General features: G+C 49.3%; 1 protein-coding gene across 2 annotated transcripts in view; it reads left to right on the top strand.

Annotated features, from left to right (window-relative positions):
* The window catches only part of SIGIRR (single Ig and TIR domain containing), a 189472-nt gene that overhangs the window by 98767 nt on the left and 65803 nt on the right, over positions 1-24902 (top strand). For both annotated transcript variants that reach the window (XM_085644953.1, XM_085644952.1), the window contains exon 4: positions 5268-5398. In XM_085644953.1, the coding sequence (XP_085501079.1) occupies positions 5268-5398 (131 nt within the window). The remainder of the gene's footprint in view (positions 1-5267; positions 5399-24902) is intronic.

The following is a 24902-nucleotide window of genomic DNA, read 5'->3' on the forward strand; positions in this document are numbered from 1 at the left end:
TGTTCAATTGTCACATGTAAATCGAATTTCTTAATGGTGCAGTTTGTACACTATACAAAATAGGAAAGTACAGGAGCCACAACAACGTCATTTTCCCTTCCTGTACATTGTCCACTGTGCACACACCACACTGACCTATTAATTCCTGTTTTGCTACTGAAGGAACACCGACACTCACTAACCCTCCATAAACTGGTCTGAGGCAAATGGTGCACACAAGACCTTTCCCCTTTTTCTCAGTATGAAGTCGTACAGTCACTGGTTTCACTTTCCGTTGTGAGCCTGTGATGCACGCCGCCACCTTTCCTTTTTGTTCTGTGGGCAGCCATGCATAAAGCCAATGAGGAATCACTTCTGTTATAAGTCTGCAGGCATAACATCGCTGTACGTTCACTTTATGTTCTGGGGCTAATGGTGAAGTCAATCACTGAACACTCACTTACAGGGACTTATGAGGCATTCAAATTCATTGTTACAAACTTCTACAAACGTAACCGGATAATTTATTTATTTTATTTATTTATTTATTTAAGCTTGTACCGCGCACAGCTACCCACAATGGGTTTCCCGGCGCCAGGGATAGACTGTAGAAGAAAAGAGAATGTCACCTTGACTTAAGGCCTCTGCCGACTATTGGTCACGCTTAGTAAAGAGCAGGGTCTTCAAAGCCTTACGGAAGCGGAGTAAGTTGGTCTCAGATTTTAATGCCAATGGGAGGGAGTTCCAGTATTTAGGACCAAGAGTGGAAAAGGAGCGGCCTCCCATTTTTGCCAGCTTCCATCTTGGTACTGTGAAATTGCCAATGTCCGATGACCTTAATGAGCGCAGGGGTCTATAGGGTTTTACCAGCCCCTGAACATATACTGGGGCGCTACCCTGCTTAGCCTTGAACATATAGCAGAGTGCCTTGAATTTAACGCGTTCTGGGATGCTCAACCAATGGAGGTCACGCAAAGCGGCAGTGGCTGAGGTGCGTCTGGGGACATTCTTTAGCAGGCGCGCGGCCGCATTTTGCACCACCTGCAGCACATGTATAGTAGCTTTATCTGCGCCCAAATAGAGAATGTTGCCATAGTCCAGGCGTGATGTTACAAGTGCCTGGACTACAGTTCTGCGAGAGGAGAGGGGGAGCATCCACAAAATCTTGTGAAGCCATCGCAAGGTTGAAAAGCAGATGGCTGAGACCTTAGTAGCCTGTTGTCTCATAGTTAGCCTGTCGTCAGTAATGACGCCCAGGTTGCGAACTGCCGTAGATGGTGTAGGCGCATTTCCCAGTTCGATGGGCCAATGGCGAGGACCCCAAAGATGTTTGTTCTGTCCCAGAATGACCACCTCGGTCTTCTCCCCATTCAGCTTGAGACAATTTCTCCGCATCCAGTCGGCCACAAGAGTGAGGCCCGACTTGAGTGCGGAGATGTTGTTTACGTCTCTCCCTGACAAGGAGAAGACAATCTGGGTGTCATCTGCGTAGGAAAACAGGGTTAGCCCAGCTTGTTCGACTATGGTTGCCAAGGGTTTAACATAAATATTAAATAATAAAGGGCTAAGAATTGAGCCCTGAGGGACGCCACGGGTGGAAGGACAAATGGCGGAGGCAGCTTTAGAAGAAAACACTTGGAAGCTTCGGTCACTAAGGAAAGACGCCAGCCAGGCCAAGGCCTGGCCTGCCACACCTAGAGATTTCAGAGAGTCAATGAGGATGGAATGTGACACGGTGTCGAAAGCTGCGCTCAAATCCAGCAGGATGAGCGCCATGGTGTTTCCCTGATCGACACCGTGCCTAAGACTCTCTGTCACCCCCAGGAGGGCTGTCTCGGTTGAGTGCCTAGGCCGAAAGCCCGACTGAGAAGGATGGAGAAATCCAGTGTTTTCAACCAGTTTGGAGAGCTGAGAATTTATATGTCTCTCCAATATCTTTGAGAAAATTGGCAACAAAGATATAGGGCGAAAATTAGCAGGATTTGAAGGATCTGCACCCTGTTTTTTTAATAACGGTACAACCATGGCGTGTTTCCAAGGTTGTGGGACATGGGCCTCGCTCAGAGAAGCGTTGAGTAATTTAATGATGGGGGGATGAGTGAGAGGGTCTAATTGTTTTAATATTTTGGCCGGGAGAGCGTCCTGTGGGGAGCCCGATCTCACACTATTTAAACAGGAGAGGAAAGAAATGGCGTCTAAGGGCTGCCAAGTAGTGACTACTGCATCAGTGTCATTGTTTTCCAATTTTTGGACTATGTCAAGGGCAGTGTACATAGTACCTGGAGGTGTAGTGAAATTTTCATAGATAAGATCAACTTTATCTATGAAGTAATCCGCTAAGGACTGACACTGAATGCCATCAAGTGCCGGGGGAGGAGGGATCGAGTTAGCACCAGTCAATTTTTTGACAACAGAGAATAGCACCTTTGGGCAGTTTTGTGCATCAGTCACAGTTTTCCTTGTGTAGTCTGCTTTAGCAGTTTTACAACTGTAGTGGTATTTTTTTAAGGCTTCTTTATATGTGGCTTTACGTGAAGGAGAATAGCCTTGTCTCCATTTACGCTCCAAGGTCTTACAATGTGAGCGGAGGCTTTTAAGTTGTTCCGAATACCATGGAGCAGGAGGGTGGTGTGAAAATGCGGGCTTTGATGTCATTGGAAGCGCTGTATTGACTGCAGTGGTTAGCCAGAGTTCAGTGGCGCAATTGAGAGCGGCAGTTGGTAGTTCAACACATGGAAGTGTTTTGATCAGTAGTTTATTGAGTTCTGGCAAGTTAATCTTCCCCCAATTCCGAACTGGCCGCGTAGTTTCCACCTCAGGTCTTATTACTATATCAGCCATGTCATAAGAGAAGGGGACAGCTAAGTGGTCGGACCAGGTGATTTGTAGGGCTTCACGAGAACAATCTAGGGACAGGTTAGATAGGATCGGGTCCAGTAAGTGACCGGCACAATGAGTGGGACCTGTGTTTAGAAGTTGAAGGTTAAAAGCTTCCAGAATAGGGAGAAGCTGATTCCTATTAGGGCACTCATGGTCGTCAAAATGTATGTTTAGGTCCCCTAAGATTGTGAAATTAGGCGCTTTAAGCAGTACTGGGGCTAGGAAGTCCGGTAACGATGTTATCCAAGGGCTCGCTGTCCCAGGGGGACGGTATACCAGTAGCCCTGACAGCGTAAATTGGGGGGTAATGGATAATTTAAAAAGGGCTGATTCACAATCTTTTTGAGTGGTGTCTACCAATTTACAAGTGTATACATTTTTGTAAATAATTGCAATTCCTCCGCCCCTACCGGAAACTCTATCCTGACGAAGAATGGCGTAGTTAGAGGGAATGGCGTCTGCCACATCCGGGCCCGAGCAGTCTCTGAGCCACGTCTCGGTCAGGAAGATAGCATCAGGTTGATTTTGATCTAGAAAATCGTGGATATTGTATCTATGTTGTGGTAAGGATCGGCAATTTATGCTCCAAAATCTTAAGAGGGGGCGAGTGGAAGTTGTCCTAGAGCATACCTGTCTCTTTCGTCTGCCTTGATGTTGGAGGGATCTGCATGTGGTAGGGGTTTTTAGTGAAAAGTTGCAGCGAGGACAGCTGAACTTGTGAGGCGGGAAAGGGTAGGTGGAGCAGTTATTATTGGGAGCACCACGTAGCGCAAATAACTCTTCGGAGGAGTATGTAAGTGTCATGATGGATATAGTGGCTTTACTCACCAATAAAGGGTATGCCAGAGCCCAGAGCCCAGCCTAGCGCGGACGAGCGCAGACGGGCAGGACTCTGGCTGGACTCCGGCGCGACTATGGCGCGCCCGCTGTGCGCGTTCGCTGCGCGAAGCCAATGGACGTCTGTTTTTATACTGTCCCTATCCAAAATGGCCGCCGCCGTCTGCTCGAGCGTGGCCCTCCTGAGTCAGCCCTGAATCGGCTGTACACCCAGGGAAGGAGGCAGGTGAGCGAAAGTGCAGCGCTCCCTCCAGAGAGTAGCTCAGTATTTTAAATCGCCTGAGCGGTAAATAGATCGAGCAGTGCGAAATTCCGTGACTGCTTGCAGGGGGGGGTAGGACACAAAGGATAATCACAGTAACAAGTTAAAATCTGAATCAGAGCGTTTTTAAAAGCTAGCAGCCCGGCTCAAGCCTCAGGCAATAGTGAAGGTAATCTCCTCGCGAAATAATGACATACTAAGGACACGTTCTGTAAAGGTCAAAAGGAACACTCTCCCCTGACCTTTTGCATCTGGCTGTGAGGATCAGGGTGCATGTAGTCATTAACCCCTCACTACATTTTCTGATTGTAGTTGCACACAAATACACACCTTTCACTTTCTATTCGATTCCCAGGTCAATGGAGCCTCACATAGAGTCTCTAACTAGACACTGAGACGAATGGGGCACAATCTCACTTTGGATTTATGTTCTGACCATAAGCCCTACTGTTTTCAGGCTTTAATATGCTGTCACTGACCTTTCGCTTTCTGGTCTCATGCCTTAGAGCACATAAACATTGAATTTCTGTTCTAAGCTAATTACATTCTTAGTGTACCTTGAAATTGATGACCGTCTTGTACACACCACTGTTGACAGTTAGTCACTGTTCTGAGTTTCTTGGGGATTGGGCTAATCTCATATATTGGTAGCATTTTTTGAGATAAGCACAATTTTAGAACTTTTGTTCCGCCATTTACAATGGAAAACATTGCATGGATACATAGAAGGAATAGTAATATCGTCCTGCAATGATCGGCGTCATATCTGCAGATCAGAGGCACGCTGATCTAAGTTTAGGGGGCACACAATGCTCGACCTTCCTCTTGTTTTATAGCAAACCCAGAAGTATTTATCAACCTAAAGCAATCGTAACTTTTTCCTCCCAGCACCGCTTCCTGTAGCAAGTAGGCAGGAATAGAATGGGAGACTGTACAGGGTCTGCGTTGTGCACAGCTCTCAAGTGCATCATCCACTGGTGTGAGTTTTGATGGACTCAAAACAAAGGAGACTGAATCGTGCGATTCACAGGTGCGAGACTTATTGCGTATAAGCCACTGGAGCATTCACAAAAAGCCAAGAGTGAGACTCATTACTGTTGAATACAATTGAGGAGCTTGTATAACAGGATTTGGCCCCAGCAGGCAACAGTGGAAGAGAAAGCAGGTCTAGAACTCTGGTCGGTCTTAGGTTTCTTTGTGTGTTACCTGCGAAATCCCAGCTAGCGACCTCTGTGATCCCTCAGTGACTGTTGGTAGCTTGAGCTCTGTGATCCTCATGCTAACCCTAGCTTCTTGTATTTCCACCCAGGTTGAATAATGATGCTTCTGAGAGGTTCCTTTCAAGTGTCCTGCACATGAATATAACCAGAGAAGAGGACTTTGGCACATTCACCTGTGTCGTGGAAAATAGTACAGCCACTTTCACCCTAAACGAAACAGGTAAGGTAGTCTACCTGCACTTCTCTCCCTTGAAAGTCTGAGGCCATACTCTTTGCTTCTTTTGCATTCACTTAGGAGAAGGATATACTCCCTTTCTCATTTTCTACAGGAGATTGTTGACAATGGTAGACTTCTCTATCGTCATTAGCTCCCGCCATCCTGCTAATTGGAGTGGACTTCCAAACATCAGAGGCATTGTTTTGCCCTATCAGGCAGTGCTGTGGGGGTCGGCTAAGAAAAGCCCACGATTTATGCTCTGGTGACTGATCCGTTTCTGGGATATGGAGGTGTTCAATGTAGTGTTGTGGGTTTGGGGCTCCTCTAATGCTGGATCACTTATGGTGAAGAATCTCCCATTAGGGAGGGATCTCTGATGGTTGCTTTAGATAATTACTTTAGAGTGGGGGTAAGGGGGGACTAACATTAGCATGGTGGGATTGTGTTCTTTTCTGCGGAGGGTGTCAGAACTGAAGGGGTCTTCTTTGACATAGGGGAAGCTTGTGATGGAAGGGTATTTTTCTGTCTCCTGTTTCCCCACTGGCAAGCTGCTTGGACAATCTTGGCCTTTCACTGTGGTCGCCAGTTCTTAACAAGCATTTCTAATGCAATAGGACTCGCATTTTCGCGAGTTTAAGCTATTGTAAATGACAATGCCTTTTATTTATGTTTTAAAAACTAAAACAAAAATAAAAGGCATTGTTATTTGCAATGTCAATACCTCAAATTTGCGTAAATGCGAGACATATTGCATTGCAAATGCTTTTTCTTGGCGTGCCCGGGTCAATTTTTAATGCCAATCCAACCCTGAATGTCACAGTAACATGAACCAGTGTACCCGTAATATGCTTCATTGAGCTAGAAAGTCATTTTAAGGTTCTTGGAGGTGTGTTTTTTCTGCAAGGGAAAAAAATCCTCTAAGCCAGTCTTAAAATGATGCTTATTAAAGAAAGGGGTGACAGAGCGCTGACTCCGGAGAACAGGACTCACAGTTCGATCCGGCGCTGGGGACAGCTCAGCCATTTGACTCTGGGCAATAGCTCACTTACCTTCCCGAAGGCCCCCTATCGCCTGGATGCCCTTAAGGGTGATAAATGTGGAATTATTATTATTACATGTGGAGGCAGGTTTCACTATATTCTATTGCTCTCCGTCCTTTCAAAGTATCTAAAAAGCGAAAAAACGATTTAACATGAATTGACTACGATTTAATAAATGCAGTCATTCGCCCTCCTAAAAAGAAATTATGGCTTTGTAATATAAAAGCCTGACTTCTATACATGTGCTGCTTCAAGTGAATTACATATCTGTCTCAACTCCCTCCAGCACCCAACCTCTACGGATGAGTCACATCGGTATTTATCATCGCCCTTTATTAGCGACACTGAATTATTGACGAAGATCACAGGCTCTCTGAGGCATTGCAACAATTCCTTTGTAAGCCGTCAGAGCCTCCGCCGTGGGCATTTACAGTCTGGGTTTGTGTGAATATAAGCTTTCCTCGGCTCACTGTGTGCCACCGGCGTGAGATGAGGGCCTCTGTGGTGGCAGCTGAGACGCCAGCCTTTGTGCCATGGGCGGCTGCGACGATGCAGCGGGGCGGCACCGAGTCGGCAGCTCTACCCACTGGATTATAGTTTGAACATAAAGGAAACTGCCACAGATCACACGGAGCACTTTCTGGCGCAAGGCTGTCTTGACTAATTAACCTAACACAATATAACACGTATTTGTAGACGAATGTGCCTTTCATCCCAGCCGTATTCCGAGTCGCCTTGGGCCTGATATATCCCCAGAAGTGTTAAGAGGCGAATGCGACCGCCATTGATAGAGAAACCCTGTGTCCTTTGACAAAGAGCGCACAACGGAGGCCTCTTTTGCAGGGTGTTGCCCTTGTGGCAATACAAGAAAAAAGTGATTAGCGGCTAATTAGGAGACGCCGTGTCATGCTGCAAGCAAAAGACCCAGTCCGGGTGAGCCGTCGCAGAAGGAGACAAGGCAGTAACAAAAAAGCCTCACTTTCAATCGGAGGCCAGCATTTAACATAAATGATGGCGCCAGCCAATCAAAATGATGGACATGGCTACAAGTCAACTACAGAAATGTTCTCGATCACAAAAAAGCCTCGCAGAGCGAGGAGCGCATACGCACTCCAGCGCTAGGCGAGACCTAAAAAGAGACATATTGAAAGCATAGACATAGGACTTTATTGACATGCTGTAAACATAGAAGTCGGACTGTATTTTTCCAGAGGCTACAAGTGCAGGATGCAGATGAGCTATAATGTGTGTTCTACAGGAATATCGGGTATCTTTAGGTACATTTAACATGACCATTTGTACAGAGCACAGTACAGTTTGACTTGCAACACCTTATGACACGTGTTTTACTGAGAAGTGAAGCCCATTGTATTAGTTTTAGACTAACCAAAAACCTGAGACTAATTCTTTAAGGATCCAAATTTGCATCTTGCAGGTTAAATGTAGCTACTTGAAGATGACCTGTAAGATACTGAGTTGTTTTGCCTTAATTGGACCTGCTGAGCTGCTGGTTGCACTGGAAATTACTGCAGCTCCTTGAGACCCTGTGCTGTGTTGCATAGAGCGCAGAGCTGTGTCTGCATGTCCCACGCAGTGCTTTGCATTAGGCAGTTTCAACATCTAGGCTATTTTGTGAAGATTCTGGCCTCTGTCTACAGATTTCACTCAGACCCCTGCAGCAAATGCATGAAACACCGAAACATGCTTCATACAATACTTTGGCAAGGAGCAACGTAAGTACTAGAGAGGACAATGTGTTAGGTAAAAAGTCAGGGGTGTGGTTGACTTTTACCTGGGTTTAGGAAAATAGATTAGGAAGGTTTTGAGTAGGTCAAGAAAAGGGAAAATAACTACTCTAAAAGCTACGAGGTAGTAGAGTGTCGTGCCTGATCATGGCTCCTGCATAAGGAGCTAGGAGGCAGGTCAAGATCAGATTGTTCCCAGGATAATTCTTTCACAGTGAGTATGAGTAGTGCTGTGATTGTGGGTATGAGGAATATGCTGAATGTTGTTGTGGGGCATGTGAGTAGTGAGTATCGGAGTGGTCATGAGTTTGGGTGTGTGAATATTAGTAATGGTTGTGGGAGTCGGGAGGGTGGACACATGAAATAGGAGGGAGAATCAATGTGAGATAATGTGGTGAGATGAGAGGAAGTTTGACTGTACATGTATGAGTGTGTGAATTGTAATGTGTGAGAAATTAACAAAGTGCAAGCAAGAGGAGCTTGAGAGTGTGTTTGTGTGTGTGTGTAAGTGATTGACATGAACATGTGTTCTTACAGGGCCATGGGGAGGGTCATGGCGCAAAGAGCTCTGCACCTGGGCCTTTCGCCATCTGATTGCAAGCCCTTCTGACCTACCCAGTTCCCTGATCCAGTCAGCATGTGGTGCAATTCCCTTGGGATCAGTCCTTCGCGAATCACTGAAACATCAAGCTCAACCGGGCTTGCCCAACTACAACCCTTCAGAAGTGGCAATCCTCTCTTCCGCATACTTATTCAAACTCACCATTCAGAAATGTTTCCCAGTGTACATTCAGCGGTTTCTAGGCACTGTTAAAACAGGATCGAGCTGGGTTCAGCACAAGTCCCTAGATAAGAGCATTCTTTATGCATTCATATTTGGTTCTGTCACTGGCACCCTATTCTAGCATATCCTCATTACCAGTGAACTTAGTGGAGTATTACTCAGAGTTATGTGTAGCTAAAGCCATTTCTGATCCACTGGTCCAAATGATTACTTCAGCCCATATTGTGTAATTAGGAAATTAGATCTATAGGCATATGAGGGCACAGGGAAACACTACGCTGTGGTTTATCGCCTTCTTGATACCTTAGCTGTCTATAATTCTACCTCTAATTTGGCTATGTACGACCATTCTATGGGAGGGGCACAGCACAGACCCACTACACAGACCTGCTCTGCTGCAGAGTGGAAAAAATGTATCTATCAGCGCAGCTAGCCTCCTTGAAACTTAATGTCCAGGACATCAACTCCTAATTGTTATGCCTGCAGACGTCAGGCTCAGCGTGGTTCCTTTTGTGCCCTCGCACATACAGAGAAAGACATCTGAGCTAAGCAATATCACCACTTTGAATTTAGTGTCAGACATGTCGACACTGTGCATGGCGGCTCCCTCCCGGGATTACAGACAGTATAGTACCAGGTCGTCCCTCCATGGAGTTCGGCTGCAATCAACGCGAAGCCCGAGGGTGTTGAGGAAGGCACCAGGCTTGGAAATCCTGTGCTGATATTTTTGAGACGTGTAGCAACGTCGCCCCTCCACCTTTTTGTCCTTCTGCCTCTCACGCACACACACCCTCATTCATAATTGATGCCTGCACTGGGCAGATGCTTTGGCCCGGGGACTAGAGCACCTGCTAAGTTAATGGAGGAGTGAGGCAGCGGTATGGTGTAACAGGTATTTCCCTCTATTTTTTTCCCGCCTTGGCACTGGGATTGGCTATGTCAAGTGGCCGGTGGGGACATTGTCGACATCACAAAGTTAGCATGAGCCCTTCAGCCATGATTCAGCTTTGCACACTTTACTAGCTGCTTTTATTTTGCAACGACTCTGTCAGTGCTTCTCACATGGGAACTGTTTGCTGTGTTCGTTCTCTGCCTGTTCTGGAGTTTAGTCTGAATAGTGTGAGCAAGGTCGATAAACAATGCCCCTTGTTGTTCTGTTCTGGTCATGCCCTAGCACTTAGACACAACATACCAATGCAGCTGGTGGGAGACTAGCATTTTGATATTACGGGGATGCACGCATGAAAAACACACACGTGGAGAGGGATCTTTCCAGGGAGAAGAGCAATGCGGTTCCTATGATGTAGAAATACCATCTAGGCACTAAGGTATGGGGTCTGCTGACAGCACTCCGAGATCTTCTGTTTTATAATAATACAATTCCTAGCAAGGGGAGGGAGGTTCGGCTGAACTGTCTTCTCTCTATTGTCTTTTCATTATGACATCTCCCTTCATGATATGTGGCCTTGTTGCTATGCTGACAGTATTTGTAATATGTATTTTTCTGCTTATTGTGGCACGTATACTGCATTATAGAGAACTATAGTTCAAATAAATATTTTAAACTATTTCATGTCTCAGTCAGACTTAATTGTGGACAAAAACACGAGCGAAAGGGTTTTGCCTCGTTACCGTGATTTTTGAGAAAGTCGGGAGTGTTGTGTTCTGGGGTGTCTAATCATTTGCTTCTCTGTGAATGTGTAGGAGAGCGCGTGAGACACTATAGCTAGTCGTGCCTGGGCTTATGGGCACTAAGGTGGTGGGAAGGCTTAGCCCCTATACACTGAGGTCCCATAATCCTGCGCATAGTTCTGTGTATGTTCAGAATCCCTGCAACACTTACAGGGAGGACATATGGGATGTTAGTGTGTCCCCCACCTCCAGAGCCTCCACCTCCTTAATTACTCACACCCAACTCCTCCATCTCTGTGCCTTCCCGATCCTCGCAGTGCAGACATCATTCGAAAGTGCTTCAACCATAGCAAAACTATGTAAAATTACACCAGCGCTTTTCAATTAAGAACAGCAATTTACTACTGCACGTGCAATACTGTTTATTTATTAATTTACATCGTAGTTGCACCAGTAGACCGCAGTGAATATTTTCGCACTGGGGTTCGATGCAAGAGACGGTGCAAAATTCACTACTCCTGTGTAAAGTTTTGCAAGGTATTAAATGTTGCATGGAGAGTTGAATGAGCTATGGAAGGTAGATGGCGGTATAGGAGCAAAATATTGAATATTGGCATTAATTGTGCTTGGGTGAATAGTTTCGTATTAGAGACCCAAGTTGGAGGTATCCCTCTTTATACACTCCGTAGCTCAGGCTTTAATCCCTTTAGAGCACATGACCCCCCACCCCCGCTTTACGAATGCCACCTGCCATTTGTCACCCCAAGTGGAACAGATATGCCCAGACGTGAGTCCCGTGCTCTACATGCCACTGGAGTCAGGCTAGCCTAGCTGATAAGGGATGATACTCCGAAACCGGTCCCAGGATGCTTGCTCACGGTCCACGGAGGACCTGGCCTGGACTGTTCCCATAGGGAGCCGGATCAAGACTGGCATGGGGAGGAAAAAAATGATGAATTTAGGCACAGATCTCTGTACTAGGGTGAATGTTTGAAATTGTTCAACATTCTGTCCATCAATTGTTCTTTTTGCATTTGTCACCCCGAGTGGCAGGGTAATGACCAGACGTGGGTCCCGTGCTCCCCATGGCACTGAGTCAAGCTAGCCTGGCTGATGAGGGGTGATACCGCAAAACCTGTCCCAGATGCTTGTTTTCGGTCCAGGGAGGACCTGTTCAATATTCTGTCCATCAATTGTTCTTTTTGCACCCACCTATTCCCAGCACGTCACTGGCCGCCACAGTAGCCCCACTCCTTCCAGTCAAATGTTTTTACAAAGCTTTCTACAGTAGCACTCTCAATGTAAGCCTCATCCCCTCTCTAATGGATTCCAGACTTAAACAAGCATTGGAAATGCAATAGGTCTCGCATTTGTCTAAGTTAGAGCATTTGGCTTTGCTATTGGTATTGTATTTTAGCTATGTGTTATTGAGTGTATCAAGATTTGCCGCCCAGCACCACCGAGTTCAATAGTACTTAGTAAATTAAAAGACACATTCATTTTTAGTAGGCATGGGGCGATTACGTGATTTGCTCAGAATCACAGGATGCATAGCGTACATTTCTAGACTTGCATTTGTTTCCTAGTTGCACTGCTTAACCCCCACTTCGATTCCGGCATCTGCCCAGACAACTGGAAGCGGGCGGAGGTTAAACCCCTACTCAAGAAACCAACGGCCGACCCTACGGACCTGAAAAACTACCGGCCATCTCTCTCCTCGCCTTCACTGCCAAAGTCACAGAGAGATTCGTAAACGTCCAGCTGACCGCCTTCATCGAAGAAAACTCCATCCTAGATGCCTCCCATTCTGTATTCCGCAGCAACCACAGCACCAAGACCGCCCTACTCGCCGCCACTGACTACATCCGCATGCTACTCGACCAGGGACACATTGCGGCCCTCATCCTTCCAGACCTCTCCGCAGCCTTCGACTCAGTTTCACATCGCATGCTCGCAGCCAGACTTCACGACGCGGGGATACAAGGAGCTGCACTCGACTGGATCCAATAATTTCTCGCCGGCAGAACCTAGAGGATCAGACTCCCTCCCTTCCTCTCCCAACCCACTGATATCGACTGCGCAGTACCCCAAGGATCATCGCTCAGCCCCACGCTCTTCAACATCTACATGGCCCCCCTCGCCGCCATCGCCAGACAGCATGGGCTCAGCATTGTATCCTACGCCGACGACACCCAGCTCATCCTCTCACTCATGAAGAATCCTGAAGACAACAGACTCTGCTTCCTGGAAGTAATGAAGAACGTGTCAGCCTGGATGAAGGACAGCTGCTTGAAGCTCAGCTCAGAGAAGACCGAGGTCCTCATCCTCGAACCCTGCACCTCCGCCTGGGACAACACCTGGTGGCCCTCTGCCCTCGGGAACCCACCCACCCCTACAGACCACGCACGAAACCTCGCCATCATACTCGACTTCTCCCTCTCCATGAACAGCCAGATCAACGCCGCCGCGTGCACTCGTTTCAGCTGCCTGCGCATCCTCCATAAGACCTTCAAACAGATCCCCCCTGACTGCAGAAGGACCGTCACCCATGCGCTCATAACCAGCAGACTGGTCTACGGAAATGCGCTATACGCCGAAATCAACAGAACTCTTCTACACAAATTCCAAACCATCCAGAACGCCACCGCCAGACTATTCTTCGGGACACCGCGTCACAAACACATGACCCAACACCTACGATACCTCCACTGGCTCTCCGTTGAGAAGAGTCACCTTCAAACTACCCACCCACGCCTACAAATCCCTCAACAACATCGGACCCAAATACCTCAACGAGAGTTTCCTTCCACTTACCCAAGAGGAACCTCCGCTCTGCCGACCTCGCCCCGACAGAGGTCCTCCACATCTGCAGGAACAGAACAGGCGGGAAAGCCTTCTCCTACATCACAGCCAAAACCTGGAACGAGCTCCCTGTGAACGTCAGACGCTCCCCGACCCTCCACAAGTTCAGAAAGGACCTAAAGACCTGGCTCTTTTCATTGATCTGGAGCCACTCCTCCTCCCTAACACCTTGAGGCCCTCAGGGGTCAGTAGCACGCTCTACAAACCCCTGATTGATTGATTAATTGGTTAAAACATGTATTTTATTTTCGAAAATCCCCCGGTATTGGATAACTTCTGCTGGAGGCCGCTTTCATTCCCCGCTGTTCACTCCTCCTTTGGCAATTGCATTTTCTGATTATTGCACAGCTCCCGCCTCCCACACTGCAGATTTGTCGGGTGCAGCTCACTTTAGGGTCTCGTTAGGAGTAGTAAGCGCTATACACGAGGAGGAAGGTGGGTAGAAGGTGATGGTGAGATAAGATTGAAGTGAAGGTTTGACAGTTGTGCAGTGGGCGAGCTGAAAGGGGGTCTGGAGGGTGATGGATGGGAGAGAGAGCCGGTCAGACTATAGAAGTGAAAAGAGAGGGGTCAAACTAGCAGGTCGGATGAGACGGTGATAAGAAGTGAAGGGTGGGCTGACGGAGATGGCGAGACGAAGTGAGACCGGGAAGCGAAGATTGTGATTTGGGACAGATGAAAATAGGGTGAGGGGCCAAATGGGACGTGCACATGTGTAGTAATGGGGTGGGTGGCAGATAACACTCAGAGGTAGAAAGTAATGTGGTGTATAGAACGCGCTGAGCAGGCAAAGTGGTGAGGACAGAGGCGTGAGACGGAGGGGAGGCGGGAAGGGGGTGGCCATGCGGTGGGGCGAGGCGGGGACATGTAGAGAGTGAATCGGGGAGAGGGCAAGTAAAGTGGATAGAGACAGAACAATGGGGGCAGAGAGCCAGGGAGAGGGCGGAGAAGGAAAAACACCCGCTTGGATATCAGTAATAAGGAGATACATGAAATGAGCGGGAGAGGGGGGCTGAAGGGGTGGAAGAAACGGCTGAAGGGGAACAGTAATTAAATAAATAAACAAGCGCGACGGAAGCAGACTGCGCTCTAAATTATAAACCAGCATGCCCAAAGTGGACCGCGTCGAAAAGGAACAGTAATTAAATAAATAAACATGCGCGGCCGAAGCGGACCACGCTAAAAAGGAACAGTAAATAAACCTGCGCGGCCCAAGCGGACCGCGCTGAAAATTATAAATGCTCCAAATGGAAGTAAAAAATCAAATAAGTAAATGAAGCGCGGTGTCCACATACAACTTCGAACATCACGCTTCACAGCCGGAATTACAAAAAGAAAGCTCTCTCACACAAATTAAAGGAGACAGTATCACGCCGCCAGTAAAAGATCCAGTCTGGGTGGGCTGGGCTAAAAGAGGACAGTGTGGCAACCAGGAGGGACTAAAAAGCCTCCGGTACAATCATCACACTCTGTTCAGCATAATCAATGACGCGAAATGACGCACACCAATAAATTACGGGCGGAGCTAAAACACAACTTCTGAAAGTATATTGATTCTAAGAAGTCCTTGCAGAGCGAGCAGCGCATGCGCGCTGCAACGCCAGGCGAGGCCTACAAATTACTGTGTTTAAGTGTCCTCTTAACCTGTGTTTTCAGAAATGTCCGCAGGGGAAGAACGTTTTATTTGTTTCTGTCACTGGAGCATATGGCTAATTCACTGAGTGGGTAGCCAGCTGCTTTCCTGATAAGCTTTCAATCACAGTAACCACAACTGTGTAATGTTAACCTCGCTGCTTTGAGATCTTGGCCAACATTGACTGTAAGGCTGTTTTACATCTGTAAAAAGGTGACAAGTACTAATAACATATAATGGCACAACATTGTTGCTGGTTTTGAGGCTAAGAGGATTTATTGGCAGGACGTATTACAGACGAATTTTGCAAAGGGCAGAGATGGAGCACATTTATTTGCCACATAATACAAGTAGCACAAAGACTGAATGATCCTCTTGTATAACATAAACAGGGAAAATAATGAAAAATCTAGACGAACCTATCAGAAGTTTAACTTGTGGCATGTAAGTAGCAAACAGATCGCTGTAGCAAATAAACAACCCACCAAACTACCATAAATACAAATCTATGATTCTGAAATCTTTGGGAATGAGACCTCGTGTCTTGGAGCGTGTTCCTCAAAGAAAAGTGCCACTATGTAATTTAAAAGCAAAGGTGCATTTACTGTAAGTTCTATACAGACTTTCCATGATTATGCTGACTGAGGGCAACAGCCAGCCCACATTATGACGTGATACTTTACCAGGGTCATTGGGAGATTACTCTGGTAAAGGACCACATTGTGATGACTTTCAGTGGCGCGGCTCCTTGAGGGAGTGCTGCGGGGCGGAGCGGGGGAGGGGCAGGTTGGAGGTAGTAAACACCAGCATACGGCCAACTGGAGTTAAGTGAATACATAAATAAATAAAACGAATTACATTGCGCGTGCTACAATGCCATTTGTGTTGCAGCACGCGCAATTTAATTCGTTTTATTTATTTATTTATTCACTTAACTCCGGTCGGCCATATGCTGGAGTTTAGTACCCTGCTCCTCCCCTGCCTCACCGCCCCGCAGCACTCCCTCAAGGACCCGCCACTGATGACTATTTTACTGTCTAGAATGTTACCTCATAAAATGGCCACGCAATTGAGTGCACATTTTCCCATTTATTGTAAATTCAACAAGCCTTTAACTTATTTCTGTCTTCTGGATATTATTTACACACACCCCGAAACTCCCCACCCACTGACTTATGTACAAAGATATCTGAGGAGTTTACTGGGTTAGTTTTCTCAGGTTGTACGGTGTTAACTGGGTTGGTTTGCTCAGTTCATTAGAGCCGGGTTTGTACTGTTTTGGTCTTTTGACAATGTCTCATGCGCCATCCCTTTTCAAGATTAACTCTTTTTAATCTTTTCAGTCCATACTCCATAGTCAAACATACCTAATTGGGCAGCGATGTAACCAAATCATATTTAGGGTTATTTGTATATTGTATATTGTATAATTTTTGAACAGTAGGTGGCAGTGTTAGACTATGATTAGATTTTTATGTAACTATAAGCATGGTAAAAGTGTGCGTGGTAGTGGATTGTGTGGTAAAGGTATGTCAGATGTGAATCAATTTAAATGCACGGGTATGTGTTTGAAAATCTGCGTTGTAAAAACGTGCGTGGTAAGTTTATACAACCGTTCAAACCTGTATTCTAACATCACCTCCAGCACATCAAAAATACACCCCCAGTATCGCCTGATGTCCGGGCAGGCCTAGGCCAAGTACAGAAAGTTCGCCTCCGGAGTCCCGCATCGCACCCGTCGCGTGTTCTCGGTCAGGCCAGCCCTATGCAACCACACAGGGGTCCTATACAGTCTGTGTATGAACTTAAAATGAATTAGCCTCAGTCTGCAGTTAGGTGACATCTCCCTTGCTTGTGCGCAGCAGTATGACCATGTGACCTCAAAGGGGGCTTCCAGTATCTTCTCCCACCTGCGCTGTGCCGGGGGACACTTACCGGTGCCACGCAGAGCCGTGTGATGAGTTTCCGTGGTGACGGGTTCCCCAGCCCTAAACTGTAGTATGTAAATCTGTCTGTGGAGATAAAGGTGCCATCCTGAAATGCTTGCCCCATCGTGTGGAGCTGAAACTTCCGTAATCTTTGACATACCCCCGTCTTTGCAGCTAAGGGTAATGCCGGGTGTCTTGGGAGTGGTATCGAGGGGGCAAATAGTGTCTCTAGGTGCGCTCTGCATCTACGTTCCTGCCACGCCCATACTGTGCAACCAACCCTGTTCACCTCTGTGCGTGGCCAGGTCTGCAGTCTATAAGGAGCCATATGCAGTGGCTTCGGGTCTGCCAGATCATGTTCGGGGGCGGTATGCCCCTTGAATTGGGTCAGGTATATCTAGTAAAACCCAAACTGAGGATTAGTATAAATCCACGTCTGGGGCTCCCAGCCCTTCCTGCTCGTACGGCAACATTATGGTCTCCCAAGCAACTCAGGGCTGCTTCCCTGCCCAAGTGAGAGTTATCAGGTTCGAGCGTAATCTGCACCTGAAATCAGCAGAGAGAGGAAGCAGAAGGTTGACAAAGACATAAAAACTTGGGAAGCACCACCATTTTAGCAATGGCAAGACGGCCTACCAGAGACAATGGCAGCGTCATCCAGCAGTTCAGCCTGCTCTTTAGCCATTCCATAAACCTGCCATAATCAATCAATCAAAGCATTTATATAGCGCACTACTCACCCAAAGGGTCTCAAGGCGCTGGGGGAGGGGGGTCCGCTACTGCTCGAACAGCCAGGTCTTGAGTTGCTTCCTGAAGGCGAGGTGGTCCTGGGTCAGGCGGAGGTGGGTCGGGAGGGAGTTTCATGTCTTGGCGGTGAGGTAGGAGAAGGACCGTCCCCCTGTGGTGGCTCTTCGGATGCGGGGGACGGCGGCGAGGGCGTGGCCGGTCGATCGAAGCTGGCGTTTGGGAGCGTAGAAGTTGAGGCGGCTGTTGAGGTATCCTGGGCCTTGGTTGTGTAGGGCTTTGTGTGCGTGGGTGAGGAGTCGGAAGGTGATTCTCTTGTTGACCGGGAGCCAGTGCAGGTCTCTCAGGTGTCCGGAGATGTGGCTGCGACGGGGGATGTCCAGGATGAGTCGTGCTGAGGCGTTCTGGATCCGCTGGAGTCTCTTCTGGAGTTTGGCGGTGGTTCCGGCGTAGAGGGAGTTGCCGTAGTCCAGACGGCTGGTGACGAGGGCCTGGGTGACCGTCTTCCTGGTCTCGGTGGGGATCCACCGGAAGATCTTACGTAGCATGCGCAGGATGTTGAAGCACGCCGAGGAGACGGCGTTGACTTGTCTGGTCATGGAGAGGGAGGAGTCCAGGATGAAGCCCAGGTTGCGTGCGTGGTCTGTTGGTTTGGGTGCGCTGCCTAGGGCAGGGGGCCACCAGGAGTCGTCCCAGGCGGAGGGTGAGGATCCCAGGATGAGGACTTCCGTCTTGTCCGAGTTCAGTTTCAGGCGGCTGTTCTTCATCCATTCGGCTACCTCTTTCATCCCTTCGTGAAGGTTGGCTCTGGCGGTGGCGGGGTCGTTGGTGAGGAAGAGAATCAGCTGGGTGTCGTCAGCGTAGGAGATGATGTTGAGGTTGTGCTGGCGTGCGATGTCTGCGAGGGGGCTCATGTAGACGTTGAAGAGGGTTGGACTGAGCGAGGAGCCTTGAGGAACGCCGCAGATGACTTCGGTGGCTTCAGATCTGAACGGGGGGAGGCGGACTCTCTGTGTCCTTCCGGCGAGGAAGGAGATGATCCACTCCAGTGCCTTCTCCTGGATTCCGACGTTGCTGAGTCGCTGCACTAGTGTACGGTGGCAGACAGTGTCGAAGGCCGCGGAGAGGTCTAGGAGGATGAGGGCTGCTGTTTCTCCGTTGTCAAGCAGTGCTCGGATGTCATCGGTGGCTGCGATCAGGGCGGTCTCGGTGCTGTGGTTGGCCCGGAAGCCAGACTGCAAGAGGTCGAGGGAACCGTTCGTGTCGAGGAAGGCGGCCAGCTGCTTGTTGACGGTCTTCTCGATGACTTTTGCAGGAAACGGGAGCAGCGAGATGGGGCGGTAGTTCCTGTGGTCGGTGGGGTCGGCTGATGGCTTCTTTAGTAGAGCGCTGAGTTCGGCGTGCTTCCAGCTCTCCGGGAAGGTAGCGGTGTCGAAGGAGGTGTTGATGATGTCCCGCAGGTGGGGTGCGATGACAGCGTCGGCCTTGTTGAAGACGTGGTGAGTGCAGGGGTCGGTAGGAGATCCGGAGTGGATGGAGTTCATCGTGCGGACGGTGTCTTCGGTGCTGATAGGGGTCCAGGCGCGGAGGGTGGTGGTGGGGGGGCGGTGGTTCGGTCGTGGCGTGCGTCGGTTGAATGCTGAAGCTGTTGTGTATGTCCGCGATCTTGTTGTGGAAGTAGGAGGCGAGGGAGTTGCAGAGGTCTTGCGAAGGGGTGATGTCATTGTTTCCGGCGTTGGGGTTGGAGAGCTCTTTAACGATGTTGAAGAGTTCCTTGCTGTTGTGTGCGTTGTTGTCCAGTCGTTCCTTGAATGCGGTTTTCTTGGTGGCGTGGATGAGTTGGTGGTGTTTTCGGGTGGCGAGCTTGAGGGCAGTCATGTTGTCCGGTGTTGGGTCTCTGCGCCATGTTCTCTCGAGGGCTCGGCAGGTCTTCTTGGAGCTCTTGAGTTTGTCGGTGAACCATGGGCCTTTCTTGCTACCGGGTCTGCTAGGCGGGGTCTTCAGAGGGGCGAGGTCGTCTGCGCAGTTGCTGATCCACTTCGCGAGGTTGGTGGCCGCCTGGCTTGGGTTCGTTGCGCTGGTGGGAGGGTTCATGCTCAGGGAGGTCACGAGCTGGTCGGCTGTGATCTTGTTCCAGCTTCTGCGTGCAACCTGTTGCTGGTGGTGGTGGATTGTGGTCCTTCTGAAGCTGAAGTGGACGCAGCTGTGGTCCGTCCAGTGGAGTCCGGTGGCGTGGCTGAAGGCGATGTCCTTGCTGGATGAGAAGACGGGGTCGAGTGTGTGTCCGGCGTAGTGGGTGGGGGTGGTGACCAGCTGCTTGAGTCCCAGGTTTGCGAGGTTGTCCAGCAGGGTGGTGGTGTTGCGGTCGTTGTTGTTCTCCAGGTGGAAGTTGAGGTCCCCGAGGAGGATGTAGTCAGCGGAGAGGAGGGCGTGCGGGCTGATGAAGTCGGCGATGTCTTCGCTGAATTGTGTGCGTGGTCCCGGGGGTCTGTAGATGAGGGTGCCTCTGAGGGTGGTCTTGGGGTTGATGTGGGTGTCGTCGGTGTTGGTCGTGATGCGGATGGTGTTCCTGTGGATGATGACGATGCCTCCTCCGGTCTGGTTGATGCGGTCCCTTCGGATGATCTTGTAGCCGTCTGGGATGGCGATGGCGATGTCGGGCGCTGAAGAGGCGTTCATCCAGGTTTCCGTGAGGAAGGCGACGTCTGGTGAGGTTGTGTCGAGCAGGTTCCTGAGCTCGATGGCGTGTCTGTGGACGGAGCGGGTGTTGAGCAGGATGCATTTCAGGAGGCTGCTGCTGTTGCTCGTCTTGGTCTTGGTTGGTGCTGGAGTAGTGCTGGTCCGGATGCAGGTGAACTTGCAGGCGTTGCAGCAGAAGGGTCCGTGGGTGCGTCTCGGGGTGGCTCAGTAGCATCCTGGGATTCGGCCGGCGTTGAGTGCGTTGAGGGTGGCGGCGTCCTCCGGCGGGTGGGCTGGGGTCTGCGGGAGCCAGGGGTCCTGGCGCTGGGCGCGGGCCAGGCGCAGACGGGCGCAGACGGGCGCAGACGGGCTTACCTTTGGCGCACCTTCGGCGCTCCCGCTGCGCGCGTCCGCTGCGCGGTCGCTCTGGGGGCGTCATAAGAAGGGGGACGAGAGGGCGGGTCAGCTGGGCAGCAGGAGCGGCTCGGCCAATGGGCCGGTGGTGGGCGGGGCCTGTGGCGAGCAGCGGCGGGAAACTGGCGAGCGGGCGGCTCTGCTGAGGCTGGGCCGCTCGGGGGGCCAGGGGGGCGTCTGCGTCGGAGAAAGGCGGCAAGGCTGGCAGGCAGGAGCAGGAGGCGGCAGGAGGAGCAAGGGGGTGACCCGGCCTGGTGAGAGGCGCAGCGGTCACTCCCGAGCACTCCTTGCTGTCCCCTTAAGAAGGGGGACGAGAGGGCGGGTCAGCTGGGCGGCGGGAGCGGCTCGGCCAATGGGCCGGTGGTGGGCGGGGCCTGTGGCGAGCAGCGGCGGGAAACTGGCGAGCGGGCGGCTCTGCTGAGGCTGGGCCGCTTGGGGGACCAGGGGGGCGTTGCTAATCCAGATTCCCAAGCATTTCAACAGGGAATCTGCCCAATTGAGTGGGAATTCCGACTGGACCTTATCGGTGGCAGGGGTGAGCGGGAAAATAATTGACTTTCCCCGATTTTATGGTAATGCCCGATAGGCCATCGAACCGAATAATTTTGCGGATTAGGGCGTCCAGGTTTACAGCTGGGTGTTTAAAGGGTGACATCATCAGCATACATGGACACTATGATCACCCTAGGAGTTAAAGCAAGGCCGCATTGTGTATGATTTTGCCCTAATCTGGTGGCCAGTGGCTCCATGAACACGGCAACATTCACTGGAGAGCCGTGGGCTACTGCGTGAAGGGAACCGGATTCCATAAAATAGTGGAACGTACAAATTGTCTGAGCAAAAGCCATAATATTGATGTGGAACAAAGATTGACGCATAAGAATGTACAAGATTGGTCAGAGTCTTACTTCCCTAAGATCATTTAGGACAAGCCTGGCTCTTTAGCGCATTAGACCACATGACTAAGATATAGAATAAGTATATTTTGACTAAGGAAACTACCATTGACACAGAGGCAAGAGATTGACTCTGAGCAAGAGATTACATGAATAGCTGCTGGCTGATAACTTCTAAAAAACCCTCCCATTCTTTGATCCTGTCCCCTGATTGCTGTGATATTGATGTGGGTATCTGGAAAGGTCCTGATGAAGGTGGTCTAACTACCCTTCTTACACCACCGAAACGCGCGTCGACCCTGTGTTGAGCCTTGTGTTCTGAATATAAAAATCTATTTGGTCGCAGAGGTTCCTTTTGTCACACATACCCTCTACCTTGTACAGATGCTGATGCTGATTGTATGAATTTTTGTGAGAGTATGGATGACTTTGAATGGTTGTGGTATGGTTGTATTTATTGAAGTCAATCCAGGGGCTATTTTTCTATTGAATGGATTTGTTTATATAAAATTGTATGTAATGATTGTGTTAATTTTGTCTTTTGTATGAACTTTTATAATCAGTTTTGTCACTTTGAATGAAGAAAAGATATACATAAAAAGAAAATGTAAATGTTATAAAATATATAAAGCAATGAAATAATAAAAATAATGAAAAATTCAATGTCAAGTGTCGCTGTTGTGAGTAAATGTATGAGATAATTTGAGAAGAACTAAGTTTTGATGTAAGGAACAGATAGGCTACGAGGGAGTATATTCAGTTGTTCATCATCAACAGCGGTCTATAGGAGTCACAAAGCTGCGGGTCCTTTTCTGGTTTCAGAATAGTTACAATTAATGCCTCTTGAAGGCAGGGGGGAGCATGCCCTGCTCCAGTGATTCCTCGTACATATTGAGGAGGTAGTGGAGAAAAATCCTTGTAGAACGCAGATGTGAGTCTGTCCATTCCAGGGGGCCTTGTCACCGGGCATGGCCCGGATCACTCCAATCACCGCCTCCTCTGAGAACGGCTCGTCTAGGTATCTGCGCTGGCCATCACTTTGCCACGGCCGTTTAATCGAGTCTAGAAAGGGAATCAGATCGGGGTGTGCTTCTCAGTGGTGTGCGGCGTAAAGTGAGGAGAAGAAGGAGAGCCTTTCGGATTGTACAGCATCCTGCCCAGCCACTACTCCATTGTCTATATTGCATAAGTCGCTAATGTAGTCGCTTGCCCACGGCTTTTTTAAAAGGCCCGCCAGTGTTCTCCTAGATTGATCTCCTTTGCCATAAAGGTGGGCGTGTGTTTCTTTCCCCAGATAGTGCGTCTCTCTGTGGGCTGCCTTCTCAAATTCCGTAAATTTCTCTTCGATACGTCCAAGGGTCGCTAACTGTTCACAGGTGAAATATTCCAACTCCAGCACCCATATCTCTCCCTTGAGGCATCTGAGATCACCTCTGAGTGAGCGCAGTACACCCTTGGCGATGCACTCGCCACTAATAACAGATTTGTATACCTCTCACAGTGTGGAGGGGAAGTCTACCATGCCAACATTTATGTCAAAATATTCTACTATGGTGGAACGAATCACATCTCAAAAGACCTGGTCCCGGAGTGCATCGGTGAGGAGTCTCCAGCTGAAGGCCCTGCTTGGAGCACCAGGTAACGAAAACTCGAGTAGCACTGGAGCATGATCGGAAAGGGTGCGAGCAAGATGGGTGACACCAAGCACCCATGCGTCTACATCTATGTGACATTACCCAGTAATCAATCCTGGACCAGGTGGGGCCTGCTGCGGATACGCATGTGCCCTCCATTCTGTATGGGTGACAACGGTACCAAACGTCCACCAGCTCGTGATCAGCCATGAGGACCTGCAGCTGCTTCACAGCCCACGGGTGAGGCCTACGGGAGTCTCCCGATCTTTCCTTGTCCGGATCTAATATTGCATTTAAGTCTCTCCCCCCACAGAATAGCACCAGGGCCAAGCGTTTCAATTAGCCACCTCACCTCACTGAAGAAGTGTGGATCGTTAGCATTAGGGCCGTATACCGATATCAGCCTGAAGGGTTGTCCCCCCAGCACCCCTGCAACTATTACATATCTCCCTTGAGGGTCGCAGAGTGTGGTACATGTGCGCCAGGGGAGCCCCTTCCTGAGCCTCTCGTATAATTTGAGTAGCCGGCTATGAATTTCTCTCCTATCCAACCCGCTCGTAGGCGCGCGCAGCTGGCACCTGTCAGATGCAACTCCTGCAGAAAGCAAATATCCTCACCAAAATATGCCGTGACCAGTCACACCTTTCTGCAGTCGTTCAGACCACGAACATTCCACGTCACTGCTTTCACTGTGGTCACACTGTTAACAGTCGCGCCTGTGCATACAATCACTCAGTTCCTTGTGCACCGGAGGCATGACAGTGCCAGGTGCCTGGTGGAGGGAGGTCAGAGTGGAGAAAGGGGGGGAGGGGAAAGAAAACAAAACCATTGCATCCATTCTAAGATGCTCAACACCCGAGAGACCCACTCACCACCCACTACAGCCGCCCAACATGGCTGAAATGTGATACCCCTACCCCAAACAGGCTCCAAGTGGCTAACTCTTAGGAACAACATAGAACTCATCCCAGTGGGGAACACCAGGGACTCGGCACTTCCCAGCAGTTGGGTGCTAGGTGGCTGGACGAGGTGCGTCTGAGAGGGAGGTACCCTCAGACATCCGGGCAAACATGTTAAGTCACTAAAAGGTTATTGTAAGGGGGAAAGTCATCCTGGAGGAAATGCAAGCTGAGGCTTCTCCTCGTCGGCTCTTGGAGAGCACAGCACAACAGGCATCTGGTGTCGCCCAGATTCTCAGTCATTTTCATTGAGAGGGTCCGCTTCCGCTTGGCTTCTATCTGCACATGCGGTTGTTTGGATTGCTTGAGATTACATGCAAATTTGGTGGCAAGTTTGGGATCCATAAAGAACGTGGTTTTGCCGGAGTGAAAAATTCGAAGCTTTGCAGGGTAAAGCAGATAACTTGATGTCCTGTTGTTGCAGCAGCCTATTCACGGGCACAAACTCTTTCCTAGGAGCCAGAACAGATAAAGTGAAATCGGGGAAGAAGGACACAACGTTGCCCTGGTATTTTGTTTCCTGTTGGTCTCTGGCCTTGCGAACTACAACATCACGG

The sequence above is a fragment of the Triturus cristatus genome, chromosome 3_1, assembly GCF_964204655.1.
Source record: "Triturus cristatus chromosome 3_1, aTriCri1.1, whole genome shotgun sequence".
NCBI classification, from domain to species: Eukaryota; Metazoa; Chordata; class Amphibia; order Caudata; family Salamandridae; genus Triturus; species Triturus cristatus.